The sequence below is a fragment of the Pelophylax lessonae genome, assembly GCF_965119305.1.
Source record: "Pelophylax lessonae genome assembly, chromosome: 12".
NCBI classification, from domain to species: Eukaryota; Metazoa; Chordata; class Amphibia; order Anura; family Ranidae; genus Pelophylax; species Pelophylax lessonae.
In genome coordinates, this window is record NC_138779.1 from 189,105,771 (window position 1) to 189,120,705 (window position 14,935).

The window sequence follows — 14,935 nt, forward strand, 5'->3', positions numbered from 1 at the left end:
TCTCCTTGCTCCTCATCTGGAATCTCTACCCCTACTTTACCTCAAGTCTTCTCAAAAACCTGCACTGAGAGGGATGATGGTATAGCAATAGGTGCCACAGGTACTTGCACCCAATCTGCTAGCAGTACACCACCCATTCATTTCACCACCAGGCAATTTTCGCTACCCCAGTTGCTGAACCGTAAAAAAAGACTCTTCCCCCTTTTGTGAATTTGCAGAATGTGCTGTACCCCAGTGGCAGGTTCCAAAAAAAAAAAATAATTATTTTCACGTAAGGCCATTCCGGCTCTGTACCATCACGTGGAAGGCAATGTTTTGGCCTCGTTGGACAGAGCGGATAGCAGGAAGGTTCACATTACTGCTGACTCATGCTCCAGCAGGCATGATCAGGGACATTACATTTCATTCACAGTGCACTGGGTAACTCTGCTGGCAGCTGGGAAGGATGCAGGACAGGGTTCAGTGCTCAAGCTTGTTCAGCCACCATGCCGCCAAAAATCAGGTGGTGATTCTGCCACATCTGTCTGCTCCACCCCCTCCTCTACTTCTTCCTCTATGGCCTCTTCTGCTGAATTGTCCTCTGAACCAGCAGTGCACCCCAAGCGCTTAAGGGTCTATGCAGTAAGGCTAAAAGATGCCATGCAGTGCTTCAGTTTGTTTATCTAGGGGACAGGCGCCACACCGGGGCAGAGATTCTGTCAGCTCTGCAGGGGCAGGCTCAGAGGTGGTTGGTGTCACAGCAGATTGAGCCAGGAATGGTTGTATGCAACAATGGCACCAACCTCTCTCTGCCCCCTGACAGGGACACTTGACACATGTAGCATGCTTTGCACATGTCCTAATTTGGTGGTGCAGCGTTTCTTGAACAGGTACCTGGGCTTACATGATCTTCTGAGGCAGGCCAGAGAAGTCTGTGGTCATTTCTGGCAGTCATACAATGCCAGTGCTCGGCTGGCTGACATTCAATGGGAATTCAACCTGCCCACCAACCGCTTCATTTGTGACATGCCTACCAGGTGGAACTCAACATTGGCAATGCTGCATCGGCTGCACGCACACCAGAGGGCCATCAATGAGTACCTGTGTGAGTATGGCACAAGGACCCGCTCAGGAGAGCTTGGCTTCTTTTCACCATGCCAGTGGCTGCTGATAAAGGATGCATGCACTGTCCTGTCACCATTTGAGGAGGCCACACATATAATGAGCCACAACGATGCATGCATCAGTGACACTATCCCTCTAGTCTTCCTGCTGGAGCACACACTTAATAGAGTCATGGACAGGGCACTTGAAAAACAGCAGGAGGAAGAGGAGAACTTCCTTTCCTCACAAGGCCCCCTTTATGCAGATACCATTCCAGCGGGGCTGCAAAACACACAGGAGGAAGAGAAGGAGGAGAAGGAGGAGGATTGTAGCAGCATGGATGTAAAGGATAACATACAACAGCCTTCAAGGGATGGTTTTCTTTCCCCAGAAACCTCAAGAGCTGTATGTGGCTGGGGAGAGGTTGCTCCTGACAATGTCATCCTTAGTGACCCAGAGGACTCAGAATCTCATGCCTCCTCAAACTTAGGCTGCATGGGCTCCTCGATTCTGCAAAGTCTGCGAAAGGACCCTAAGATTCATGGTATCAAGGAGAGGGATAATTACTGGTTGGAAACCCTTCTTGATCCATGTTACAAGGGTAAAGTTGCAGAGCTCATCCTGCCTTCGCAGAGGGAGCAGAGGATGAAATATCTTGAGGACACCTTGAAGAAAAACTTGTTTAACACCTTTCCAGACACTGAGAAGTTACCATTTCCTGGACAACATGTTTCTGAGGCTTAGCATGGTCAAAGGAGGAGCGGCGGAGAAGGCTGCTGGCTGACCAATGCCTCTAAACAATTCTTTAGTGCTCAGTGGGCAGGGCTGTTTTAGGTTTAAGCAACCATCGGCAGCATCTGTATCATATGGTGCAGGTTTATCTAGGGGCAAGAGCAGACTTGGAGACCTTTCCAACTGAGCATCAACTGGGTTCCTGGGTGTTGATTATAGACCACTGGCCAGAACTTACTCAATATGCAATCAAGCTACTGGCCTGTCCTGCTTCCAGCGTGCTTTCCGAATGGACATTCAGTGCTACTGGAGGTTTTGTGACAGATAAAAGAGTGCGTCTGTCCACAGACTCCATTGACCAGCTGACATTTATCAAAATGAATCAGTCCTGGATCAACAGCAGCTATCAAGCCCCTGATGCTGATGTAACTGATTGAATTTTCTAGGGATCTGGGATTCCTTGAAGACTGCCTATGCTGCCTTTCCTATTCCTGAACCTTGATTATGCTAGCTTCCAACAATGTTTTTGGTTTAGAGCACCACCAACGCCCAATTTTTCTAATTTTTAACAGCAAGGTCAGTTCCTGCACCCAGCAAAAGTAACTGTGAGGGGTTACAGTGTTCAGGCACCACCAACACCCAAGGCCCAATTTTTCTGCACCCGCTTGACAGGTGCATGTCATTTCAATTTTTTTCCTAATTTTTAACAGCAGGGCGTGTTCCTGCGCCCAGCAAGAGTAACTGAGGGTTCCAGTGTTCAGGCACCACTAGGGATGGGTGAACAGTTTGGGCCGGGCATAAGTTTGACCTAAACATTGCCCATTCAGGTACCCGCCTAACACCTGAACTGTCTCGGTACTTAGCGGGATGTTCGCCCACCGAGCGAACAGTCAATAGGTTGTTAAGGCTTCCCTGCTGAAAGCTGAATTTAAAAAAATGATTGTAAAAATAAAATGTAAATTAAAAAATTGGTGTAAAAACAGCTTTGGGTCTTGTATGGCTTATAAGGGGAACCCCATGACAGAATTAAGAGAAAAAACGGTGTGTGGTCCCACTCAAAATTTCTACCAGGTGCTCTGGGGTGGGGTAGCAGAGTACCCTCCCTTATGTTGAGGAGGACAGGGTGCTCTGGGGTGGGGGCAGAGTACCCCCCTCATGTTGAGGGCATTTGGCCTGGTATGGTTCAGGAGGGGGGAGTCGCTTGCTCGCCCCCCCCCCCCCCCTTGCCTGACCTGCCATACTGCATGCTCAGGTAAGGGCCTAGTATGGATTTTGGGGGCTCTATGCCATTTTTTTTATTTTGGTGCGGGGTTCCCTTTAAAATCTATACCAGATCCAAAGGGCCTGGTGTGGACTGGGGAGGGGACTCACGCATTTTTTTTCTGGTAACCGACAATACATTACAGCCGCAAGCAAGTTTAAATTACATTTTTTCTCTTAGAACTGTCAGTATTGCTGCAGCTGGCTCCATACATCCTACAGATGTGCTACAGGCACGTTAAGGAGACCCCCAGACATGATATTATAAGGAATTTTTCATTTTTATTATTTTACTTTAAGCATTATTAAAATCACTGCTTCTTTATAAACGATTGTTTAAAAAATAAAAATTTGCTTTGATTCATGTCCCCCAGGGCAGTACCCCGACCCCCATACACTTTTTATAGCAGTAACTTGCATATAAGCCTTTAAAATTAGGACTTTTTTTCATGTTCGTGTCCCATAGACTTTAATAGAGTTTGCATGTTCGCTAGAACTTTCTCCTGTTCGAAATGTTCTGGTGCGATCCGAATAGGGGGTGTTTGGCCCATCACTATTCATCAACACCAAAGCAGCTGAAACTGATTAACAATCACCTCTGCTACTTAACTGACCAGATTAAAATCCCAGGAGTTTACTTGACTTGATGCTATACTCTGATTAAAAAAGTGTTCCTTGCATGTAACATGCATGTTATTATATATTTTTTTTTATAAGTGGAAAAAAAACTGTCCATCATTGTTAGAAATCCAAAGCTGTCCTATAACCTCTGCACATATTCTGTGTTAACTAGTAAGTAAGTTATTTATCCATCTCAGTTCTTATCTTGATACTACAAGTCAGTTAGTCCTTATATTTTGGAGCTGAATTCAATGGGATAGATTAACAGAGAAGTATGACCAAAGCTTTTTTTGGCTATACTTCTCCTGCAGATAAGAGGACTACACATTATTTTGCTCTTCTGTGATCCAGAGTCAGCTGATAGCAAGTTATTTCCCACTATCATTTAACCTGGCAGAGCCGCTGCAGGCTCTGAAAGATTCCCAAAATATTATAGGGATCCACCCAGCTGCCTCCACTGGCTCCCCCTTTCAGTGGGCAGCTGACAACTGGATCCAGTCACAGCCACCACCTCCCCAGCCTGGTGCTCCATTTAGCACTGGAGGAGCAGATCAGAGAGCAGTGATTGCCAGTCAGTGCTCTCCTCTTTAAGCAGACAAGGAACTGAACGATCAGCAGATCCCTCACTTATTGGTTTTGAAGCCAACATGGGACAGATGTAGCATCACACTGATACTGAAGCATAGAGGTATGAAAGGATGTGGGGCAGTGGTGTATTTAGGTTTTGTGCTGCCCTAGGCCTGACTAAACCTGTGCACCCCCTAATTTAAATATAACCCACCCCTTCCTGTAAAGGCCACACCCCTTCCTGTTTATGACTCGACCTGTCATCTGTAAACTACAGTCTATCAGTGCCCATCAGTGTAGCCTCATCAGTTTCCATAAGTTCAGCCTCATCAGTGCCCATCAGTGAAGCCTCATCAGTGCCCATCAGTGCAGCCTCATTACCTCCCATCAGTGCAACCTCATCAGTGCAGCATATCAGTGCGGTCTCATCAGTGGTCATCAGTACAACCCCATCAGTAGCCACCAGTGCAGCCTATCAGTGCCCATTAGTGCAGCCTATCAGTGCATCATAGTGCATATCAGTGGTGTCTTATCATTGCAGCCCTATCAGTGCAGGTTATCAGTGCCACCTCATCAGTGGCCATCAGTGCCGCCCGATCAGTGGCCATCAGTGCAGCCTCATCAGTGCCCATCGGTGCAGACTATCAGTGCCCATCAGGACAGCATATTAGTGCAGCCCCATCAGTAAAGCTTATCAGTGCCGCCTCGTGCTCATCAGTGCAGCCTCATTAGTGCCCATCAGTGCATCATACCAGTGCTGCCTTATCAGTGCAGCCTCATTAGTGCCCATCAGTGCAGTTTATCAGTACCCACCATTGCTGCCTCACCAGTGGCCATCAGAGCAGCATATTAGTGCCCATCAGAGCAGCCTATTAGCGCCCATCAGTGCATCATATTAGTGCCACCTCATCAGTGGCCATAAGTGTAACCTTATCAGTGCACATCAGTACAGCCTTATGTCACAGGATTAGTAAGATTATTTCACTTATTTGTATAATGTTTTGGAAGTCCATAGTCATTATATAAATAAGTGAAATAATCAGTGGCAGGAAACACAAGTCCAAATATCTTATAAGATTGGAGTAATCTTACTAATCAAGTGACATATTGCGATAGCAAATAAAATATTATTGCAATTATATACAATTAAAAGTCTTAATTGTATATGATGCATTTCAATATGCTCGCTCAAGAAAAAGGATGTTTAAAGAAATGAAATTATATTATTAACATGATGCCTGCCATAACTGGTGGCAGGGGAGGGTAGGCGGAGCATTAGGCTGCAGTGTCACAACTATTAGCATTGGTGGACGTCGGGCCAGTTGTATTAAGTGTGGTCGGCGGCCTGCGGTCTGTCCTCACCAGCCGGTATTATCATACCAGGAGGTAGCAGTGTGACCGCTTTATGGGGGTGCCAGATGATTTGCCTCCTGGACCCTGCCCTCCAGCCCATAAGACTGGCGCTATACTAAAATTGTAGCACAAGGCGGCGGGGACCTTTTTGTGTGGGAGGCGGGAGTTGGCTGTTTTTTTTTTTTTTTTTTTTGTGCGGGTTGCAGCTCTTTTGCTGCACCCCTGCAAAGTGCCACCCTAGGCCAGGACCTTGTAAGCCTAGGCCAAGATACAGCACTGATGTGGGGTATGGATGTTTGCTTTTTATCATAACCCCATTCTTCTCCTTTTAGGGTAATTCAACGGGGAAAAAAGCCATTTAAAAAAAATTATATAGTATTTACAATTGTGACACAAGTCATATTATAATTAAATGCTATTAAAAATGACTTTTCGTCTTCAGTCTGCAACATTATGGCTACCTTAACGCATTCTGTATGCCCCCCAGATATTGTATGTAATTTCCTCCTTGTGTGATTGGCTTACAGCAGTTTGCAATAAGATACCATCCAAATTTTGGGCATCCCTTGCAACAAAAATTTGATTTTTGGTGAGATTCTACCAAAAGGAAATCACATCTAAAGGTATGCAGACCCTGCCACTTTCATAATTAGAGCCCTGCAGGCTCAGCAGCTGATTGATAATTATAAAAACACTCCCATTCACATTCACTTTGCACAAGGACACAGACAAACAGCTATTTCTTCAGAATAAGTGGTAGGAATCTTCAAAAATGTTTGGTAATATCCCTGCAATGTACATTGATCACCCAGAGGGGAATGTTTTTTTCTCAACAAAAGTGGAATTACTCTTAGGGTAGTTTAGCAAAAGAAAAATGGACAGGACAGAAACCACCAAGTACACAATAATAAATTAAGAGCTGAGTACATTTCTAGTAGATGAACAGGTATTTTTCTGATTTTGTAGGCTTCAGATGCTAAAAAAACATGTGTTGTATCACTTTTTTTTTTTTTTTTTTTGCTGTGACATACACCCTAAAGAACATCTAAACCCAAAGTTTACTAAGAAATGGTATATACCCATTGTGGATGCTGCCATTTCTTTGGTTAACAAGAGTTTAACCTGCCCTGTGGATAATGCCTAGGTTTTTAAAGAACCAGCAGAAAAAAAGTTGGAATCTTTATTGAAAGCCTCCTTTGCAGGATCTGTGATACAACCAGCAGTAGTAGCCATAGGAGTTTGTCAGTCTTTAAAAGAACATATGAAGCAAGTGTCCAAGACAGTTCCTTCTCAAGGAGAGTCTGTGGAAGATCTGTTAGATCTGTCTCCCACTTTATTTTTCGCAGTTGATGCTCTTACAGACTCCATATGGCAAATGTCACGGTTTGCTCTGATGACAGTGCATATGGGCAGAATCCTTTGATTAAAGAGCTGGTCTGCGGAATTGCCATGTAAAAAATTGGCTCACTCGGGTGGGGGGAAGGCAGCTTCGGTTCTTGAAGGTTTGGGTGAAAACAATCCAAGACAACTGGGTTATCTCCACCATATTGCAGGGGTACAAACTGGAATTTCAGGTGTTCCTGCATCCTCAGTTTGTAAAGTCAAGTATACCGACAGATCCCCTAAAAAGAAGATGTCCCTTTCTGGCATTGGACAAACTGAGGGTCCAAAAGAGTGATAACGGAGGTTCCGAAAAGCAAAAGGTTTAGGGGTTTTTACTCAAACCTGTTCATAATCTCCAAACCAAACGGGGATGTGAGACCTATTCTGGATCTCAAAGCCTTAAACCAGTTTATGAACATTCGTACTTTCCATATGGAGTCAATTCATTCAGTCATAGCCTCCCTGCAGGGAATTTCTAGCATCCATAGACATCAAGGATGCATATCTTCATGTACCTATATTCCAGGCTCATCAGGGGTTTCTACCCTTTGCAGTAGAAAACCGTAATTTTCAGTTTGTGGCCCTGCCCTTCAGGTTAGTCATGGCTCCAAGAGTGTTTACAAAGATCCTAGCTCCAGTCTTGGCTGTTCTATTGTCCCGAGGGATATCTGTAATAGGATATCTGGATGATCTATTACTTATAGATCGATCAGCTTTGGCTCTAAGCCAAAATATCCTCCAGACAGTACAGTTCCTAGAATGTCTGATTTGGAAGCTGAACTTTGCAAAGTCATGACATCACTTCCGGGTACTGGTGCCAGATTAAAAAAAATGACAGCATTCAAAACAGCCAAACTTAGCATTTTGAATGCTTTTAAGTGCAGAGGATTGGTTTGGGTCTTTTAGACGCCCAGATCCCTCCACAAGAGTACCTGTCAAGACAAAAAAAATGTTTTTAAATGTCCGAATATATCGGCCAATATCAGCCGATACTGATATGCAATGACCAAAATATCGGTATCAGTAATAAAAAAACGACATCGCTCGATCACTAGTTTAAATAAAGAAAAAGGAAGACTTAAATAAAGAAAAACACATATAAGGACCATTAAACTGCAATATATTTCACTTTTATTTTCAGAGATGTGCTGTTATTTTTTATTTTTGCTTTTAGGTCCGCTTTTAGGCCTGCTTTAATGCAACTTCACCCCTTCCCTCTCCAGTAAGAAAAAATCACTTCTCTTTGCTACATCATGGCTCCTGTTTAAGATTTAAAGCTGAACTCCAGACCTGGAGACCCTCACTGTAAGGGTTAAATGTTCCTTTTTTCTGGCGGGTTATATTCCAAGTCAATTATTTACCTTATTCCTCACTACCCTGGCAGCCACCACTTTCCTCCACTGCTGGTGGGGCCCTCAGCATACACATACAATGCAGATTGTGTAACAAGAAGGAAGCCTGTAGGAATGCAGAATAGGGTATTTTACCTTATTCTATTCTCCTTGATAGTGATGGGCGAGCGGTTCAGGCTGAGCATAAGTTCGGCCTTAACATCACCCGTTCGGGTGTTCGCCAAACACCCACATTTTCTGTGCGATCGGTGAGATGTTCACCCGCCCAGCGCACAATTGATAGGTCGTTAACCACTTCAGCTCCGGAAGGTTTTATCCAATGAATGATCAGGCCATTTTTCGCGATTCCCCACTATGTTGCTTTAACTGACAATTGCACGGTCATGCGACGCTGTACCCAAATACAATTGATGTCTTTTTTCCCCACAAATAGAGCATTCTTTTGGTGGTATTTGATCACCTGTGCGGTTTTTAGATTATGCACTATAAACAAAAAAAAGCGACAATTTTGAAAAAAAAAACTCAATATTTTTTACTTTCTGCTCTAAAACATCCCCAATACAAAAATTTAAAAATCAAATTTTTTTATCGGTTTTGGCCAATTTGTATTCTGCTACATATTTTTAGTAAAAAGAAAAATCCAAAAATGCGTATTTTAATTGGTTTGCGCAAAAGTTATAGTGTTACAAACTATGGGATGTATTTTTGGACTTTTTATTTATTTATTTTTATTAGTAATGGCGGCCATTTTAGTGGGACAGCAACATTGTGTCGGACAGATCGGACACTTAACTGACCTTTTTGACACTTTTTGAGTACCAATGACATTAATACAGTAATCAGTGCTAAATAATAGGGAAGGGGTTAACACTGGGGGTGATCAAGGGGTTAATTGTATGCCTAATAGTGCTTACTGACTGTGATGACTAATGACTGGCTGCCACATCCTTAATAATAAATGACTCATCAGCTGTCAGTAGGCTAAATAAAAAAAAAAAAAAAAAAAACATTGCCGAATTTGCTGGCAATGGACAATTAAAAAAAAAAAAACAGTGTGGGAGTCCCCACACCAAAATGTAAAAAAAATGGCACGGAGTCCCCCCAAAAATTCATACCAGACCTATTTTGAGGAGAACCCCCATGCCAAAATGTAAAAAAATGGCGTGCCCCCCAAAAAAATTCATATCAGACCCTTATCTGAGCATGCAGGCCAGGAAAGGGGGGGGGTGAGTGAGTGCCCCCCTCCTGAACCATACCAGGCCACTTGCCCCCAACATAGGGGGTGCTTTGGGGCTTTGCCCCCCCCCCCACCACCTCAAAGCACCTTGTCCTCGTGTTTATGGGGACAAGGGCCTCTTCCCCACAACCCTGGGTGGTGGTTGTGGAGGTCTGTGGGCAGGGGGCTCCCCCAGATCCCACCCCCAAGGTGAATGAGTAGGGGTGCGATCGCACCCTTTTGTCGACTTTGTGGTGCCGTACTGATTTTAAAAAATAGTTCCTGCACTACTTTTGGCAATTTCAAGTGTGACTTGCATAGACATCTGTCACACAGAAGTCAGCCAAGTCGCACCGACATGCAGCTTTGAAATTGTGCCATTTCAAGTGAAGTCGCACAATTTCAAAGCCACTTTTAATGTGAACCTAGACTAAGAGGCCAATTTTATACGGTGAGAGCACATCCTTAAGCATGTGGTGTGCTGGCAAGAAGACAGAAGGACACTTGAGCAATGTGCACATCTAGCTTTATTTATTTCAAGTGAATGGTGGGAATTCTTACACAGTTTTCCTAGCACTTTATATATATATATATATACAGTATACAGTAGATACATACATACACAGTGTATATATATATATATATATATATATATATATATATATGAACACACACACACAATGTGTGGGTGGGTGTTTTTTTTTTCTTTGCATCAGATTATATAAGTCTTTATCAGAGATGTATAGTAACGAAGTAGAACTACTTAAGTACTGTACTTAAGTACCGAAATGCGGTATCTGTACTTTCCTAGAGTAGAATTTTTTTCTCCTACTTCTACTTTTACTTCACTACATTTTTTCGATGATTTCGATACTTCTACTCAAGTATTTTTTTTTTTGTGCTGCATAGTTACTCGTTACTTTAAAAAAAATTACCACTGCCAGAACAGTAGATGGCAGGTTGCATAAAGCTCAAAAAAATGTGTATAATGTCATTTGTAAATCAGCGCATACGAAAATAAAGGCTGTGTATAATAAAAGCTGCTATACCAAATCTTTCCAATAAAAAGAAAATATGAAACAAACAAATAAATGGTGCTACAGCGCTTAAAGTGCATCAAGAAACTACTAACAAACACAGGTTAATCATTTGAATAAATCATTTGAAAAAATAAAAACAATATGATGTTCATACTTTTGACTTCTTTCTTTAATAACTACATAACACAGTACTTGTACTTCTACTTTCAGTACTTGAGTAGAATTTTTTTTTTATAACTACTGGTACTTTTTACTTTTAGTACTTAAGTAGCAAATTTTTTGAAAAAACTACTTGCAATACTTAAGTAAAAAAAATGTTGAATACTTTAGTACTTCTACTTAAGTAACTTTTTCTGCGAGCACTTCCACTTCTACTCAAGTAATTTTTTGATCGAGCACTTGTACTTTTACTCAAGTAGAAATTTTGAGTACTTTATACAAGTCTGGTCTTTATAAAAAGTACCCTTCGTCGCATTTGATTGTACAAGTTTTTTTTTCGTAATAATATTAGTTGTGGTTCTCATTGAGAGGTTGAGGCGCATAATTTTGCTCATGGTTAACGATGTTACAGAGAGGTATGAAGTGCCTTATTTGTTTGTTATATGGCACATTACATTGTCTCCCCTTATTTATGTGCTGTAATGTCTACCTATAAAGTTAGACCTCATTGCAGTAAAATAATATTTTTATAATGGAACTAAAATAAGACTATAAATCTATTATTTGATGGGAAAAAAAAGATTATAAATCTATACTGTCTTGCACAGGTCCTGTGTTCTCTTTTTTCTCAGCATACAAACTGTAATTGCTGAATAGAGATATGATGTATATAGAGGGCGGTTTTCTTACAAATTGTTTTAAGAAACTGATGATGACACTCCAGTGTTACCCAAAACTGACTTATCTACTTTGGATATTCTTATACAAGTTTCTAATGCTAGCACTGTATTCAATTTGAAAATATAATGCAAATATCAATATTTAAAAGCAATTACTCACAGGCCAAGCTGAGGTTCAGGGCATTGCTGGTTTTATTTCCGAGCCGATTAGATGCTTCACAGGTGAAAGGTCCAGTATCAGTTTTAGAGACGGGGCTGATGAGGAGATTGGAGTGTGGAGGAGAATCACCTTCTGATTTGTGATACTGAGAACCCGGGGGTAATGGCTCCCCATTCATTTTCCAGATGAAAGTGACATTCGATCCATCAGCTGAGCAATGGAAAGATGCGGATTCCTCTTCAACCCGGATCCATTGTCCTGATGTGTTACTGGTCAGTGTCACCTCCGAGATCCGAGCTGCAATTTACAACAGTCATTGTTACTGCGAGTCAGAACAAATAGTAGATATAAACCTACTGAATATGAATCAAATAAACTTAGCTAGTAAGAACCTAACTGGAATAACAGAAATGTGTGTCTGCTAGAATTTCCAACTCATTAGCATTTGCCACTGCCAGCTTCTATTGCAAATGACATCATTAACAAGTGGCGCACCAAAGAAAAGGGAGGTCAGCGGGGCAAAGGATGGAAGGTCAGAAAGACAGTGTACAGGGGTCTGCAGGGTGGAAGATGGGTCAGCAGAGCAGTGCACAGGGGTCAGCAGAGCTGAGGATAGTATTCAACAGGGCGGATGACAGGGGTCTGTAGGGCAGAGGACAGGGGTCACTGCTGGCAGGGCAGAGGACAGGGGTCACTGCTGGCAGGGCAGAGGACAGGGGTCACTGCTGGCAGGGCAGAGGATATGGCTCAATGCTGGCAGGGCAGAGGACAGGGGTCACTGCTGGCAGGGCAGAGGATATGGCTCAATGCTGGCAGGGCAGAGGACAGGGGTCACTGCTGGCAGGGCAGAGGACAGGGGTCACTGCTGGCAGGGCAGAGGACAGGGGTCACTGCTGGCAGGGCAGAGGACAGGGGTCACTGCTGGCAGGGCAGAGGATATGGGTCAATGCTGGCAGGGCAGAGGAAAACAGGGGTCAGTTGCTGCTACTAAAGTGATTGGCACTGTCTTCAAGGTCCCATGCAGAGTGGCTGCCCTGCTGCACAGTAACAACAGGGGGTTGTTCTGTAAATGGGGGCACCACCAACCATGTGACCCCCTGTGGTCAGTGTGCCATCGAACAGACACTTGGCATAGGACCCAGAAGATAACGGTGATCACTCTTGTAGCGCCAACTTCTACAGCAATTGTCACTTTTGTATTGATCACTCAGGTATGAGCTATGCATACTTATATTGGTCCAAGCTGGACCACTGTAACTACTGTATGCAATAAAGAGTATATCTAGACTTTACCTTTATTAACAGATACAGCTATGCTTATGTGATAATCTGAATTTTCAGTATTTATTATAATTGAGCAATATTACTTATATACTATTTTTACCACTTTACAAATACTTTACCACTACTTTTACTACTTTTACTTTTATTTTACTTTTATACTATATTACCAAAAGTATTGGAACACCTGCCTTTACACGAACATGAGGTTTAATGGCATCCCAGTCTTAGTCCGTCAGGTTCAATATTGAGTTGGCCCACCCTTTGCAGCCCTAACAACTTCAACTTTTCTGGGAAGGCTGTCCACAAGGTTTAGGAGTGTCTATGGGAATGTTTGACCATTCTTCCAGAATAGCATTTGTGAGGTCAGGCACTGATGTGGACGAGAAGGTCTGGCTCGCAGTCTAATTCATCCCAAGGATGTTCTATCAGGTTAAAGTAAGGACTCTGGGGTGGTGGAATTTGACTGGCCTATACAAGCTCGCCCATCCAGGTCTTTATGGACCTTGCTTTGTGCACTGGTCCAAATCATTTGGTGAAGGGGGATTATGAAGTGAGATAGATTTTCAGGAGTTGGGCTTGGCCCCTTAATTCCAGTGAAGGGAACACTTAAGGTGTCAGACATTTTTTTTTTTTTTACCAAGACATTTTGATAATTTCATGCTCCCAACTTTGTGGGAACAGTTTGAGGATGGCCCCTTCCTTTTCCTACATGACTGCGCACCAGTGCACAAAGCAAGGTCCATAAAGACATGGATGAGTGAGTTTGGGGTGGAGGAACTTAAAGTGGAGTTCTGGCCACAAAATCGACATAATCGATTTTGTGGCCATCCGCTTGCTTTCGTCACCTGAAAAGGAAATGGATAGTTACGATTTTTTTTTTTTTTTACTTACCTTGTTATTTTAGAAAAATATACTCACCTTTCTTCCACTTCCTCCCTCGGCGGCCGCGGCCCGCGCCGTCACTTCCGGTTTGCAATGATTCCTGGGAGCTGAACGTCATCGCTCCCAGGAATCAATGCGACGGCACCGGCCCTGCTCGTCACTTCCGGAGCGGCGCCGCATTCCTTGCTAAACAGCTTCTGGGCATGCCCAGAAGCTTTGGAGGAATGCGGCGCTTCACCAGAAGTGACGAGCAGGGCCGGTGCAGGCGCATTCTGGGAGAAGAGGACACGGAAGAGGACGCAGAACAGGATCGCGCTGGCTGCAGCTGCCCACATCCGAGATGGCAACGCTGGAGAAGAAATTTTAAAGGTAAGTATTTCTTCTTGCAGGTAAGTGCGACCCAGGACAGTACAGAGGCTATCCATTGAGGAATGTACTAGCCCTGACTGTCCCGGGGGTATTTTTATTGAAAATTTTTTTTCATGGCCGGAACTCCGCTTTAACCGGCCTGTACAGAGTCCTGACCTGTCCTCAATTATAATAAATCCTAAATATTCAGATGATCGCATAAGCCTAGCTGTATCTGTTAATAATGGTGAATAATGGTGAAGTCTAGGTATACTCTTTATTGCATACAGTAGTTACAGTGGTCCAGCTTGGACCAATATAAGTATGCATAGTGTCACTTTTGTATTGATCAATCGCTGTAGTAGCTAGCGCTACTAGAGTGTTAATATAGTAAATGTGTCATCTTATGTAGCTTCATTCACTTTTTTTCAGTTTGACATTTCATCTTCAGAGTCAGAGGTCACCTAAAGATTGATAACTGCTGGCTGTAATCTGTCTGATCTTAAACATTTGGCCTGGTGTGTATAAAGCAAAGGAAATATGTATCTTTGTCAATACTGGCAACATCCAATTAATGTTTTTTTTTTTCTATATATTTCCCTGATTAAATGCTTATGTTCAATGCACTTCCCATTTTAGTGAATCAGGCCTACTGTCTCTCAACTCCTGAGAGAACATAACAATGCAAAAAAGAATACATTGGCGTTGGGTGTTTAGCAACGGTGCGAATGACAGCAGCATTAATCTACGGATTCCTTATGCTGTTTTTGCCACCTGTGAGCTGATAGCTGAGGCAGCCAAACCTGTTTACTTTA

The 14,935-nt window shown here is 43.0% G+C and overlaps 2 protein-coding genes across 2 annotated transcripts in view; both read right to left on the reverse strand.

Annotated features, from left to right (window-relative positions):
* The window catches only part of LOC309568017 (cell adhesion molecule CEACAM1-like), a 184,355-nt gene that overhangs the window by 53,296 nt on the left and 116,124 nt on the right, over positions 1-14,935 (reverse strand). The gene's annotated exons all lie outside the window — the stretch shown is intronic.
* The window catches only part of LOC309568319 (pregnancy-specific beta-1-glycoprotein 4-like), a gene marked incomplete at its 3' end in the record, with an annotated part of 82,499 nt that overhangs the window by 31,172 nt on the left and 36,392 nt on the right, over positions 1-14,935 (reverse strand). The window contains exon 4 of the mRNA XM_082273983.1: positions 11,607-11,903. Coding sequence (XP_082130109.1) covers positions 11,607-11,903 — 297 coding nt within the window. The remainder of the gene's footprint in view (positions 1-11,606; positions 11,904-14,935) is intronic.